This window comes from Solanum pennellii, chromosome 6 (assembly GCF_001406875.1).
Source record: "Solanum pennellii chromosome 6, SPENNV200".
NCBI lineage: Eukaryota > Viridiplantae > Streptophyta > Magnoliopsida > Solanales > Solanaceae > Solanum > Solanum pennellii.
In genome coordinates, this window is record NC_028642.1 from 41,878,470 (window position 1) to 41,894,202 (window position 15,733).

At 28.0% G+C, this 15,733-nt stretch overlaps 2 protein-coding genes across 2 annotated transcripts; one reads left to right on the top strand and one right to left on the bottom strand.

Annotated features, from left to right (window-relative positions):
* Positions 1–4,209: 4,209 nt before the first annotated feature.
* On the top strand, positions 4,210–6,269 carry LOC107021342 (amino acid transporter AVT6C-like). Its single transcript, XM_015221985.2, has 5 exons — positions 4,210–4,721; positions 4,902–5,042; positions 5,132–5,335; positions 5,416–5,887; positions 5,992–6,269. Exons 1-5 carry the CDS (start codon positions 4,352–4,354, stop codon positions 6,119–6,121), a joined length of 1,317 nt encoding a protein of 438 aa, XP_015077471.1. The 5' UTR covers positions 4,210–4,351; the 3' UTR covers positions 6,122–6,269.
* A 190-nt stretch (positions 6,270–6,459) lies between these two features.
* Positions 6,460–8,075, bottom strand: LOC107021344 (protein LURP-one-related 14-like). Its single transcript, XM_015221986.2, has 3 exons — positions 7,703–8,075; positions 7,075–7,296; positions 6,460–6,992 (listed from the first exon to the last, which is right to left on the bottom strand). Exons 1-3 carry the CDS (start codon positions 7,949–7,951, stop codon positions 6,858–6,860), a joined length of 606 nt encoding a protein of 201 aa, XP_015077472.1. The 5' UTR covers positions 7,952–8,075; the 3' UTR covers positions 6,460–6,857.
* Positions 8,076–15,733: the final 7,658 nt, after the last annotated feature.

Genomic DNA, 15,733 nt, shown 5'->3' on the forward strand with positions numbered 1-15,733 from the left:
TCACCTGTTGAGTATTGTGGTCGGTTTTACATTATTAGTCCATATATATTGCTTTCTATTTTGAGTTGGCCGATGATACCTACTCAGTACTTGTACTGACCCCTACTTTTATTTCTCTTCTTGTTGTTTTGTGGAGTGCAGCAAGTGCACCAGTGACTTCGACTCGTCCGGAACTCTAGCCAGTCTTCAGCTCGTCAGATTTCAGGGTGAGCTATTGTTCCTAGCTCGGACTGGATTCTCTCATTCACGTCTTGATGTCCTTGAAGTTCGGACATGGACTATCGTTTTACTTATTTTAGTTCTTAAATACTCTTAGACTTAGTAATTTGAGGATAGATGTTCTTGATGTGATGACTTCCAGATTTTGGGGATTATAGGTATTATACTTTAGAAGTTATTTATTGATTATATTAATGAGTTTTGGTCTTCCGCATTATATTTTGTTATTCAAAATTTATATACTGGTAAACGTTGGGGTTTAGATTTGTTGGTTCGCTCACATAGGAGGATAAGTGTGGGTGCCACTCGCGGCTTGTTTTGGGTCGTGACAGTAATAAATTAACTTTACATTCTTATGTTCTATCATTTTTGTTAATAAAAATTGTTTCACCGGATTATGAAAGTATATGCACATATTTCTTTAAGTAGCATATCGATTTCCACTTCTATGTTTTAACATAATATAAGTCACAAACACAATAAACTAATATTATCAATAAAAAGGTGAGAGATGAATTTACCTAAACAAATAATTATTTTTAAAGAGTGTTATCATTATATATAGTTAAATTATCTATGAATCATATAGAGGTTTAAGGAGAATAAATTAGATGTTTTTTAAAATAAAACTCAGAATTTCTATCTTCATGAACATAAACAAATAATATTAAATGTATGATTCAATAAAGAAAGAATTGTAATTATATTAGACATATCAAATTATTTTTCCTTGTAAACTCAAATTATGCAAGAATGTCTAACCATTTTCATTATAGATATATCTTCTATAATCGGCAAATCTGATTAAATAAGTTAAGAAATTATCTACCAAAAGAAGAAAAAGATAAAGAATAAGGAGAAAATTACATTTGAACACATATAATCATTTTTGACAAAACGTAAATAATTCAAAAGGAAATAATATAATAGAAACATTACTTCTTAAGGACCTAAAAAAATAAAGAATAATCATTATATAGCTCAAAATCCATTAATCTCCAATGTTTTCATTTCATCCTATATACAAGAGTCAAGAAAAATAATAACAAATAAATTATTAGTCCTAAAATGAATCTCAAAGTTAACAAAATAAAATATTATATCTCATAAAGAATAAGGGAAAATTACATTTAATCATAAATTCTCCTACATAAGCATTTTTGATAAATAATCAATATACATAACTCAAAATCCACTAATCTTCATCGCTTGATGTTATCATTTCATCCTATATACAAGAGTCAAGAAAAATAATAACAAATACATTATTAGTCATAAAATAAATCTCAAAGATAACAAAACAAAATAATTTATCTAGAAGAAATAAAAATATGATGACATATTAGCCTTACTTGCTAATTAAAAGTAATATATGAAATAATATTTTAAAAAATAATGCACCTCAAAGCTTACAAATATTGTAACATTTCTTCTACTCATTCTCTACCAAAGATGACTACAAAATAACACACAATTTTACTGTGATTTTATAGTGTTAATGTAACCTTTCACATTAAATCATTAGAAGTTATGAATATGAAAGGTTTAAGAGGTTATGAATATGAAAGGTTTGAGGGTTATGAATATTATTAATACTAATTTAAGAATAGAATTTATATAATTTAAGAGGTATAAGTTTATAAGAAAAAAATAATTGAAAAAAGAAGAGAAATAATCAAGTAAAAGAAGAAAAAAAATGAATGGAGGTCATAGAGAGGTGCCACATCACCTCCTCTATGATCCTCATTTATATATATACATAGATTTTCTCTTCTAATTCAACTTTAATATTGTATATACATTTTTAATGTAAATTTAATTCATTTTGTAGTTTATTATTTGTTACTATTGGATAACTTGCTTAACTCATTATTGATATAAGTTTAATTCACTCTGTAGATCATTGGCTAGTCTTTCATTAGTTAAATTTTCTATTCATGTTTGTTCTCTCTTCTAATTCAAATTTGATATCTGTGTAATTCACTTTTAATACAAGTTAATTCATTTTGGAGTTTATTGGTTGATTTGCTACGATAAAATTAATTAATTATTTCATTATTGATATAAGTTTTATTTAGTTTAAAAATCAGATAATACTCTTTAGTTTGCTACATTTTGCATTCATATTTAATTCGCTTCTTATTCAACTTTAATATGTGTGTAATACATTTTTAATTCAAATTTAATTCATTCAGCAGTTTATTATGTTTCTTCATTTGTTATGATTAGTTTACTTGTTTGCTATTTCGTTTGCGATTAGTTTGGATAGGTTGTTCCTACAAATAATTGAAATTATCTTTTGGAGTTTATATCTCAATTTTAAAAAGGTTTGGCTAAGTTTAGAATTGATTTTAGGAGAAATGCTACGTTGAAGCTTGAAAATGATGAAGTTTGTGGAACTATATGGGGTTTGTATTAAAGTCGTGTTAGATATGTTTATAATTATATTAAAATTGTATTAAAATCATGACCAAATACATCCTACATTTATAATACATATTGCAAATTTCACTACCCTTTTAATGTGTTAACAAAAATAATTTAGGTAACACACTTATAATATATGCACAATACATTTTTAATACATATTACAAACATCACTTACGTTCTTAGTGATACAAACCCAAAATAGTTTATAAAATACATATAATACATGATTATTTCATGAATAATACAAGTTTAATTCGGTTTATAGATTGTCTTTTCTTTTGTTAGTTATTTTTTCATTCATTCGTTATTTTCTCTTCTAATTCAACTTTAATATCGTGTAATACAATTTTAAAGCAAATTTAATTTATTTACTTATTTTAATATTAATACAATTTTAATTTATTTTGCAACTTATTGATTGATTTGTTATGATTGAATTACTTGTGAAATTCATTGTTGATACAAATTCATTCAGTTTAGAGATCATAGAATGTTCTTTTGTTTGCTACATTGTGCATTCATATTTCATTTTATTCTAATTCAACTTTAATATTTGTGGAATTCATTTTTAATGTAAATTTAATTCATTTTATAATTTATTAAGTCTATTCATTCATTAACTACTCTATGAAAGAAAATAGAAAGAAAATGAAAAAACAGAGTAAGACAAACAAAAAAAAAAAGAAGAGAAAAAAAGCAACAGTGAAAAGAAAGAAAAACAGAAGAGAAAGAGCAAAATGGAGAAAGAGCGAGAAAGAGAGATAAAAGTAAAAAAGGCGAGAGAGAAAAGGAAAAATGAGGCGAGGGAGAAAGACAAATTAAATGAAATATATAGTATTACTATATATTGCTATAAATAATAATAATTAAAAAATATATTTAAAGTAAATAATTTTTAATAGAAATCCACTTAAGTAATTAGTTTTTTAAAGTAAATGTGCCAAATGGCTAAAATAAAATTTAAGCTAGCTGATAGGTACGGAAAATCTAACGTATTAGCCGTAAATTGATGACTCGGATTTCTTTTTTTTTTTGCAAAGTAATACGTACACAATTTTTTTTTTACACATGAAGTCTAAAATCTTCTAATCTGTCAAATCAAAAACAGAACACCTAGCTAGTATTGGATTATTCTGGAAGAAAATGTGTATGGCTGGCGCCCTGTCCGAATGACAATGATTTTTTTTACATAAATCATGCTCTTTATTATTCAACAAGACCTAGTTCTAGAGAAATCTTTTGATACCAAACACATGTTCAAAGGCTAAAAAGAGAACCACATAAGCATATAAAATTAAGTTCTTATCATATCATGAATCAAATGGATAGAATAAGAGTCTGTTTCAATTGCTTGTTATTTATGACTTTTAACTTAGTTTTATTATTTTAAATTAAAATATACTTTTTAATTTTATCGAAATAATATCAAAATGTTCAACTTAAAAATATTTAAAATAAATCCATCCAAATATGATCGAAGTCACATCATATGACTCATGGTGTTTGTTGATTATTGGTGCCATGAAATTCAATTCAACCGAATACTAGTATAAGTTAGCTGTATTAAGTGAGGCCATTTGTCCTTGTTTGTTTCCATATAACATTTAAATATCTCTCTCAACTGTCACTTTTTCGGCATGCCCTCATCTCCGGCCATATTATTTGTCAAATTGTAGCAGTTTTTGCGATTCAATCTCAGGGGATGGATCGAGCCAGCGCCGAGGTGGAGGCTCCACTGCTTTTGAATCACAACTCTCGAACGAGGGAGAACCGGTGGGTGATATGGAGGGCAGTGTTCAATGTGTCCACTACTATTATTGGTGCAGGAATTATGTCAATCCCAGCTACTTTAAAGGTCCTAGGTGTTGTTCCCGCATTCGTCTTGATTGTTCTGGTAGCTTTGTTAGTAGACATAACGGTAAATTTCATGTTGAGGGCAACATATGCTGGCCAGTCGACTACGTACGCTGGATTGATGAAAGAGAACTTTGGAAAGATTGGTTCTTTGGCAGTACAAATTTGTGTAATGATCACTACTCTTGGTTGCTTGATCATGTACCTAATTATTATTGGTAACTTTCATTCTTTAATGCCTCTTACATGATTGAACAGTTAGTCTCGTTATATGGACTTGGACAATCCTCACCTTATTAGTTAGCTTTTAGCCCTCAGATAGTCCCAGAATCCATCTTTACATGGTATCAGGACTTGGATATCTTATGTATGACGACAATCCTAATTTCTATGATCAGGAGACGTCTTTTCTGGAAAAGGGGAACACCTTGGTGTCCTTCAAGAATGGTTTGGGATTCATTGGTGGAATTCTCGTTATCTATCGATCCTTCTCACTGTCTTGCTTGTTGTGCTTCCTCTAGTCCTATACCGTCGTGTAGGTCAGTTCATTCTGTCCTCTGTTCTTGACCTTTCTTCACAAGTTAAAATGGTCGCTAATTGTTTGTGTTTATATGGATTGTGATTGCAGAATCATTATGGCTCAGTTCAGCAATAGCAATTATCCTAGCAGTTGTATTTGTTGGTATATGTTCTGTAATGGCAATCATTGCAATCGTAAAAGGGCAAATAGTAAAGCCAAGAATGCTGCCGGAGTTGAATACTACTTCTTCCTTCTTTAATCTCTTCACCGCCATCCCAGTCATCGTAACAGCTTTTGCATTTCATTTCAATGGTAAAAGCTACATCCGTTAAATACTTGATCTTTATGTCATCTTGATGTTAACTTTACTGACATTAAAAACTCGAATGCAGTCCATCCGATTGAAATTGAGCTGGGGATACCTGGAGCTATGACTAGTGCTGTTAAAATTTCACTAGTAGTTTGTTCAGTCATCTATTCCTCAATTGGAATATTCGGGTACCTTCTATTTGGAGACTCAATCAATGCAGATATACTTGTAAATTTTGATACGTCGTCCTCTGGTGCTATAACAATCAGTCCCATTCTAAATGACATTGTTCGTTTGAGCTATGCACTTCACCTAATGCTGGTATTTCCTCTCTTAAATTTCTCCCTGAGAGCCAACATTGACGAACTTATATTCCCTAAGAAGGAATTACTAGCAACTGACACCAAAAGATTCATGTTTCTTACACTGATATTGTTAGCCATCTCATATATAGTCGCCATTGCTATACCATCAGTATGGTACATTTACCAGTTCATGGGATCAACTTCAAATGTTTGTCTCGCCTTCATATTTCCAGGTGCAATTGCTCTAAGGTCTCTGTCTTTCTTTCATCCCCTCAACTTTTTAACTAATTAATGTGAATGGTTTTCTTTCTTCTGTTTTTATACCGATCAACGTTTTGTTTCTTATTTGGCAGAGATGTCCATGGTTTATCTTCAAGAAAAGACAAGATCATCGCGGTAGTCATGATTGTTTTAGCTGTTGTGACGAGTGTTATAACTATCGCTGCCAACATCTACAATATGATTACTGGAGAAAGTTCATAAATTTATGCCATGCATCTCACTTAGACCTTTTGGAGTTTCAATTTCTATTTGTGTTTTGTTCTGCAATATTTTCTAGTTCCAATAATATCGTTGTGAATACAAAATTTAGTCATATTCCTAAATCAATTGGACCAGAAAATTTACAATACTAGCTTCTTCAAGCAACGAGAGTGAGAACTCATATTCAGTGTTAATCCCACAAAGTAGGGCGTGGGGGAGGTAAAATGTATGCAGACCTTACCTGTAAGGTAAAGAAGTTGTTTTCTATAGACTCTAAGGTCAAGATAAAACAACACAAAGTAGTATAGAAAAAGAAATAACGAAAATGAAGACAGCAATAACAAATACTAAAGACAACTTGCACAAATCATTCTAAATCGTAGTAGTCATAACAAGATACAACGATAATCAAAGTGTAAGAAACCCACAACTGGATGCACTCATTTATCGAGACCACTCCTTTCTTGTCCTGGATATCTTAATTCTTAATCTCTTTTAGTATACCAGAGCTTGAAGATGATCAATAACTTGTGATAAGGAAGAAAGAAGAACTCACAACTGGATGCACTCATCTTGTTTAAGTAGAACCCCAACAAGGAAAACCTATCCATATATTTATTAACATCATAAAAGGCTAAATTACTCCCTTTATAAGTATATGATGTGAGTTTTTACACACTTGTACATACATTAAAGAGAAAAGAGGCAAAGAAACCTGCCAATCTACATAGTGTATCTATGATTCCCCGTATATTTCATTATATACTATCAATATTGAGACAATAAACGCATAATCCACACCAGGATAAACTCTCACTTCAAAGTTCTCTCTTCCTTTGAAGAAACTTCCAAGTTTGAATCTCTCTTTCACCTACATAATTGATATAGTTATTTATTTATTTATTTATATACACTTTGAAAGACAATCAAACAGGGATTTGAAGTTAAATTACCTCAGCAATCAAAGTGTCCCCTTTGTAAACTTTGAAAGATTGATTGGTGAAAGATCCCTTTACATGGAAATCACATAACTCTCCATTGATATTGCTAGCCAAGAACACATCAAGTTGCATTTTCATTTGGAATGTGCTTGATCTTTTGACTGTGTAGAGCAGATCATTTATGTCTGAACTCTCAGCACGATAAACTTTCCACGTATTACGCCATGAAAGTGTCTGCACTCAAATATTTAACAAACCACATCACTCTTAAGTTCATAATATGCATTCTTTGAGTTACTTTGATGCTACTAAGAATAAAACTCCGTGCTCAGCACTCAAGGTGTGGCCTAACCGTCGATAAAGTCTGTGATGAAAAAAATGAATCTAGTAATATAGAATGCTGAGACGCAGAAGCAGCAACAAATTCTTAATTGGTGAGCAGAGTTGTTGGATACTTGTGCTGGTGAAGCATAGATGAGCTCAAGCAGGGTGGAATAGCTATGTTATAGTCAAGTTGTCCAATTGGACACTCTTCCTCGGAAAATAATGTTAATAATAAACAAAGTGAATGATCTTCACATAATAAGGTGTTATAGCCCTTTTGTGAAATTTAATTAAAAAGAGAGAATATGTTTAATACCTTTTCGCGGAGAGTAAGGAGAGGTAAACCATCAGGATGAGCAATGATTCTTTTCTTCTTCCTAAGATGCCAAAGTTTTCCATCCCCTTGAAGAAGAGAGATTCCAGTATCATCCAAAACATGGATATTTAGTTGTGAGAGTCCCAAGATTTTCCTCTTCACAGTTAAGTTAACAAGATAAGGGAAACAGAAGCCATCCCCAACAATAGGAAGTAGGGGAACTGCAAAATTTATCTCTGGTTTAAACATTAATCAACAAAAACTAGCTATATTGGTTTAGAAGAGATTGTTAAAGTTCAATTTGTATTGATTGTTGAACATGAGATTGCTCTGTCACAGAAACTTCCTATATGTTGACCGTTGAAATTTTCGTTTTAAAACACAAGGCCCCATTGACTGCTACTTTATTTTTAAAACAATTTAAATGTATAGAAACAAGAGAAGTATCAGTCGGACGGTGGAGCAGGAATTTAGATTTTTAATATCTATCATAGATATTCACTTTTAAGTAAAAAAAATTCTAAGCATTCACATTTGGTTTGGTAAATAGCGACTCTACCTGGAAAATACGTAACTTTACACTTTTTTAAAAACATACTAAAAGAATTCTGATTTAAAATTATGTTTTCGCAGATGATATTCACCGGTGGTTAATTGTTCTACATAGAGCAATTAATTTCAGCTTTTATTGAAGTCAGAAATTTTAAAAATTCAATTGAGTGATTGTTTGAATTTTTATTTTATTGAGGAAGCTTTTTCTCCCCATTTTCCTATTCCTTATTCCTAAGTTTTTTTTTAAAAAAAAAAGATGATATTGGTAGATAAAATTACTTAATAGAGTATTTATTGAAAAATAACACATACCTAAGTCGAATAATTAAGATGCAACAAAGTAGTCTAAACACCATTATTATTAGCAAATGAAGTACTCTCCCTAGTTCAATAGTACTAAATGAATTGTTTACAATCTAGTTTAATACAATAAAATGAATTGTTGACTATAGATACATACGTGGGGTGCAAAATGAATGATTTATTTAAAATTTTAAAGTATATATTAAATATTTTTTTCAAGAATTGTCTTTCTTTTTAATGGAGTTTTCAACTACTTTTAAATCAAAAATAATATTTTTATCTTTTAAGAAAAGACTTGACAAATGATTTATATTGAATTTGAGGGAATAATTATTAAGTTCATACGAATTTATATTACAAAGTTCACTTGTAGTCAAAATTGCAAATGAAAAAGCAAAGGGGAAGAAAAAAAAAAAAAAGTTCTCGAGACATTAAACAAGGCAACGGCTACAAATATCGTGGTACATGAATCATGAGAAAGCTCAATTGTTTTCTTCTATATATTTAAGTCACATATTTTACCTAACTATAAGTCTTTATGCATGTAGTAATTAAATATTGAGGTTTCTTATAATCTTATTTGATCGATGAGGAGGAGAAGGATTAAGGTGGATCAAAATCGAAGTGAAATTAATAATTTGAACTAAAAAATAGTTATTTTACTTTTAGTGGGTCATTGATTTAGCTGTTTTTATAACGGTTTTGCTTTTTTTTTAATTGGGTTGTGGTTTCTCAGCGGTTTATTATTTTTTTTCTTAATAGTTTAACCGATAATAAATTTATATATATATATATATATATATATATATATATTATTTTGTATGTAAAATCCTTAACTTATTCTACAATATAAAGTGTTTACTTTTGAGTTTTGAGAAAAGATGCAATCCATAAACTTATTTGCATGGCTAATAAGCTAATTTTGTAATGGTTATATAACAATTTAATATATCTAAAAATCAATAACTAATATATTAAACTAATAAAATTTAAAATTAAATGAAACCGTCCGATACAAGAGAAGGATCACAATGGATTTCAAAGTTTTCTATCATATGCTAGAAAATGAAATCAAAGGATAGCCAAAAGTCCTTTACATCGGTGGCTAGTTGACAAAAATATCCCAATAGAAAAAATGGTTTATATTAAAGAGCTCCATTGAAAATATAGGGGACCAATTTTTTGAATTAAAGAGAGTATTGAAAAATAATGTAGATCCAACTATATTATTTATTACTAAAGATGGAGTGCATAAGTAAATTTTCTATTACAACCGACCAATATTTACAAAATTACTCCTCTCTAAATCAGAGGTTTCAAGTTCGAGATCTGTATATAGAAATTTTTTTAGTAAAAAATGTTTTTCCTTAAACAACGCTTTACGCATCATGAATTCAAAATAATCGAATTTCAATATGAATATCGAATATCGAAAATTAAAACAAATTGAAAGAATCTACTCAGTTCTAATGAAGTGACAAGTTAGAGATGGTTATTTTTAAATTGATGCAATGAGAGTTCTGTCTCATGAAGGGTCATACAAAAATAATTGTTATAAAATTATAGGTATAAATTAGGGTGATTAATTAGTAACATATCTCAATCAGTCGATCATATGCCACTTCAGCAAGGCAATAATTCTTCACATGACCAAATCAATATAATCAAATTTTATATATGTTTGAATCATACAACACTGGATAATGAAATTTGACAAATAAAAGTAGATAATGCAGGATTAGTATAAATGCAAATAGGAAATATTACCAAGATGTCACTAGTGGGAATTAGTCAAATGCTTAAAAGGAGATGAACTTATTAGAAATTTTTTTATGTGCACCAACATTCAAATTCAATCTCTCGTCACCTACCCAATCTGCATCTTTTTTTAATGGGGTTAAAGTAGTCAATGAGTTGAGGTCGAATTTCACAAAGAGTGTGTTACAATTTTTTTATAATTTGATGTTGAGATTCAAATCAATATCTATTATTGAAAAATTGAGGGATTTTATGACAAATTATTAACAATTTTTTATTACTTGGATTTTATAAATAAGACAGATTAATTAGGTTGTATCGTTTTTAGATATTGAAAGTCAATAATATTTTATTATCAATTAATTCAGGTACATTCATTATGCAAAACTGACGGATTTATGTGTCATAAAACCTCTCGACTCAATTAAGAGAATATTACTCTAAATCCTTTTTCGAGATTTGATTGTCAAATTAATTTGTACATTCATCAAAATCTCAAAGTGAATTATCCTCACTTGAGCCCAAGTTAAATGGTGGTTGGTAGCATCTAATCACTACTAATGATCATTTTTCTAAATCTTTAACTTTTTTTATCAAGCAAATCAAAATACAAGTTCTTTAATATTGTCAACCATTAAAGAAAACTTTAATTGTGAAAGGAACTTAATACGCAATGATCATTCCTTCGTGAAAAGATTTTTGTTGTAAAGAATCTGTTATCATGCATCATCCCTACTTTAAGTTTTATAATTTTTATTTCTCACCCGATGTTCGGAGTTCACATTGGAGCTTTGACTAAATTCAGATCGCGCACTGCAGGGCCCATTCAGGGGTAGTGCTCCTAAGTCCTAACCAAATTTTCTCCATACTCTAGGCTCGAACACGAGACCGATGGTTAAGGGTGAAACACTCACACTAGTACACCACAGCCCATGTTTGTAGGTTTAGTTATAAGTTTAGCTGCACACAACTATCGATAGATACTACTCTCTCCGTTTATTTTTACTCGTCACTGTTTGACTTGACACATTCATTAAGAAAACAATTTGATATATATATTTTATCACACCAACCCTATTAAATTATATTTAGTATTAGATCTTAAAAAATGATTTAGAGAATAAGCACTTAATACTAAGGGTACAAAACGAAAAATAAATTATCTTTTTTTATATGTTAAAAAGGGACAAGTAAGAATCAAAATTTCTTTTAGGAATAAGTGACAATTCAAAGTGAACGGTGAGAGTAACACAATAAATTATACTATTAGAGAAAATGAATATAGAAGAGAGTAATAAAAACCTTTGATTAATGCATATTGCAGCTCCTGTAAAAAAGAATCTTATTCGTTTCACAATAATGTACCAAAATTATAAAGAAAATCTTAGAAATTAAGAACAATAAATTCTAATCTCTAAGACTAAGTAGTTATAACCGATCTACTAATGATTTGTAACCCCAAAAATATCATCAAAAGACATTTATATATATATATATATATATGTATGTATGAAACAAAATTCTAATTCCAATTGGACTATGCTTTTACTAGGTCGAAAGTTTAGTTTTTTAACGGATGCATTGTGAGGGTTATCTAAGGGCATACTTGTAGCTATTTTACCTTAGTCTGAACTATTTTATTGTGCATTTCAATTAATCGTATGAATCATTTCTGGTTGTTTTTGGCCTGAAAGCATCTTTATCATTTTCATTCGCTCATCACAACATATAATCATTAAACACTATTTTACAATGAATCTACACTTAAATGCTTCTATAGTTCTTTTTATGTTTTTCTAAAAAATAAATATACTAGGATCAAGTTAATAAAAAATCATTATTTAAAGTAGCTTACTATTATTGATGGAGTTCATTATTCTATAACTACTAGAAAATTGCAATTATGTGTGTTACAAATACTACTTTTAAAAATAATTAGCTCTTTATCTAGTCATAAATCTTGTTTTTAAAATTTTCTAAGTATATTTTTTTAGTTAAATGACATATAATTTTGTCTAATATTTGAGAATTTTGAATTAAACTACTTTAAACTTATTATCTATCAATAAGATTTGAGTTAATATTTCAAAATGTCATTCAACTTTACGAATTTATTTGGTAAAGTTATTAAAGTTTGTTTGGTATCAATAAAATCACTCAACTTAAGAATTTGTATTAATAAAATTACTCAACTAAATTTTTCATCAAATAAAATTTAAAATGATAAAATAACTCCTAATATATATATATATATATATATATATATATATATATATAGAGAGAGAGAGAGAGAGAGAGAGAGAGAGAGAGAGAGAGGGAGAGAGAGAAGATGATATGACACCTCTCTATGACCTACATTTCCATTTATATTTTTTCTTTCTTTTTTTATTTTTTTCTTCATTTTCTCAATATATAATTGTTTATTAATTTAAAATTTTAATCATATCTACTATTATAGTTATGTCATACATATCTTCAACTTCTTTCTAACTATTGTTATGGTTACCCAATCTATAAATAACAATCATTTTTAGAGATGTTCAATGTCCATTTTCAATTTTTTATTCTTTTTTTCCCCCATCTTTCATGTACTTATTAATGTCATGATATGGTCTTCACTTTGATAGAAATCATACATATATTCTTCAAAAATTCATCAAATAGATGTTCACATTAGTTTGGTACAACTTCATCAAAATGAAGAAGGGAACTTAATTATCTTGGAAGATTCATCAAAAAAGATGGTCATATTAGTATAAATATTTGAATAATTTTCAAATATTTTGAAGATTCAGTAATGTATTGTTTTGATTTCAATTAATATTATTTTATTTTATTTTATTTTGATTAGATATCTACTAACATTGTTATTATGCGAATGAATGAAGATAATAAGTATCGCATTTTTATTTTTATTTTTGTATGTATTTGTTTGTCAATTTCTAATTAATATTCTAATTTTCTTTGTCATTGTTGAAAGGTAAAATATCACCTTTTGGTACATTTCTCATAGGCCATAGCTATTAGATATTGTTACCCCTAAAATATGTTATATGGTCAATCATATTAGACATCAATAAGTAAATCGTTTTTTTAGTATTTTAAAACTTTTAAGTAATAAATAAATTATTTGATGAAAAGAATGAAGATAAAATTCTCAAAGTTATTTTATAGATAATAAATGTGCATGTCGGATTATATATATTTAAATTGTAATTATTCAAAGTAAAAATATCTATCTTATTTTTTACATCAAAGAAGGAGTTATCTTTTAAATAGTTATTATCATAATATTCTAATTTTTTTTCATTGCTAAAAGGTATAATATTACCTATGATACATTTCTCATAGCTATTATATATTATTGCCCCTAAAAGTATATAAGTAAACCATCTTATTAGTATTTTTAAAACTTTTAATTAATAAAAAAATTATTTAATGAAAAGAATGAGAAAAAAGTTCTCATTTATTTATACACATATAATAAAAAGTTATTTTGTAGTTACACTATAATAAAAGTGCATTTATGATTAATATATATTTAACTTATAATTATTTANATAGACAAGGTGATGTGGCACCTTTCTATGACCTCTCTTTGCATTTGGTTTTTTTCTCTTTTTTTTTTATTTTTTTTACAAAATAAATTAATTATTATATCATAAAAAGGATTATTAAAATTTATTACAAATAAATAATTTATTAATGGAGGATCATTTATAACAAAAACTCTTCAACTTTTTTATTTATTCATCTCACTTATAATAAAAGGAGAAATATAATTTATTTATTTTTGAATTTTTTAAATTCAAATTAATTATTTTATTATAAAAATATATTACTTAATATTTTATTAATATAGAAACATTTATAAAAAAACTCTCTATATTTTTTTCTATTTGTTTATTTAACTTCTAATCATGAAATCATAATAATTTTTTTTTACATTTTAAGTATTTTTTTTTAATTTATTCACTAGGAGTTACTAATCATGACTTGCCCCTTTTTAATATTTATTTTTAATAATATTCATAACTCTCATAATTTTAATGTTCATAACCTCCAAATTATTTATAAGTTTATGATGTCTTATGGTATTCCTTTATTTTGCCTAGGGAAAAGGGTCTGATATACCCCTCAACTTTGTCATTTGGAGCTGATATACCCCTCGTTATAAAAGTGGCTCATATATGCTTTTATCGTTATACAAACGGCTCACATATACCCCTGCCGTTTCAAAATGGCTCACATATACCCTTCATTTAACGGAAGTTAAAAAATTAGATTTAAATTTATATTTATTACTTGTAATTTTTTTTAAAAAATTATTTAGGGGTATATATGATTCTTCAATCAAAGTTCAAGGTATATTTTAATTTTTTTCATACATAAATTATTTTTTGACTTCTTTTATTATAATTATTTGAGTTTCTTATTCTTATTTTTTTTTTCATTCCTTAGTTTAAAGAAAAAAATTTAAACAATTTTTTTTGTTTATTGTAATTTAATTTCGTATTATAAGAAAAAATTTGGTCATCTACAATAAGTTTTACAAGAATATTAGTAAAACATAAACAGATTTGATTATCAAAATAATAATTATAAATTAGTAATTGAAACAAAAAAAAAAGTCAAAAAAAATATGTTTTACGAGGATTAAATTTACTCATATGGGGTTATATTTTTTAGAAAAAAATAATAAAAATTTAGATTAAAATTATTTTTTTTCATTTCCGTTAGAGGAAAAGGGTATATGTGAGCCATTTGTTTACAAGTAGGGGTATATATGAGCCACTTTCATAACAAGGGGTATATCAGCTCTAAATGACAAAGTTGAGGGGTATATCAGACCCTTTTCCCTTTTGCCTATAAATTCATATTAGTTTTATGAAGATTCACATTCACAATTATCCTTTTTCTTTTCATTATATAGGTTTGGTTTGTAACAAAAAAGAAGTACATGAAGGTAAGAAATATTTCATTGCAATTTTTATTTTTTATTTTCTCTATTTTTGTCTATATAAATTAGTATTTGGTTTGTGAATGAAACTAACATGTAACAAAAAAAAAGTACATGAAGTTAATAAGTATATCATTCTCAAGTCCTTATTTTTTCATTTCCTTTATTTTGTCTTTATAAATTCATATTTATTTGAAAAAATGCACAAGTACCCCTCAACCTATGCCCGAAATCCCAGAGACACACTTATACTATACTAAGGTCCTATTACCCCCTTGAACTTATTTTATAAGTAATTTTCTACCCCTTTTCGGCCTACGTGGCACTAGCTTTAAAAAAAGTCAACCAAAGTTGGACCACAAGATAGTGCCACGTAGGCCGGAAAGGGCTAGAAAATTATTAATAAAATAAGTTCAGGAGAGTAATAGGACCTTAGTATAGTATAAGTGTGTCTCTGA

What these genes read in the sequence shown, in the direction of transcription:
- LOC107021342 (XM_015221985.2), top strand. Translation starts at nt 4,352, where the DNA reads ATGGATCGAGCCAGCGCCGAGGTGGAGGCTCCACTGCTTTTGAATCAC. An exon ending in CATGTACCTAATTATTATTG is followed by an intron (nt 4,722 to 4,901) that starts GTAACTTTCATT and finishes TTCTATGATCAG; the next exon opens with GAGACGTCTTTTCTGGAAAA. An exon ending in TTTTGCATTTCATTTCAATG is followed by an intron (nt 5,336 to 5,415) that starts GTAAAAGCTACA and finishes ACTCGAATGCAG; the next exon opens with TCCATCCGATTGAAATTGAG.
- LOC107021344 (XM_015221986.2), bottom strand. Translation starts at nt 7,951, where the DNA reads ATGTTTAAACCAGAGATAAATTTTGCAGTTCCCCTACTTCCTATTGTT. An exon ending in TCCTTACTCTCCGCGAAAAG is followed by an intron (nt 7,297 to 7,702) that starts GTATTAAACATA and finishes ATTTGAGTGCAG; the next exon opens with ACACTTTCATGGCGTAATAC. An exon ending in GGGACACTTTGATTGCTGAG is followed by an intron (nt 6,993 to 7,074) that starts GTAATTTAACTT and finishes TCAATTATGTAG; the next exon opens with GTGAAAGAGAGATTCAAACT.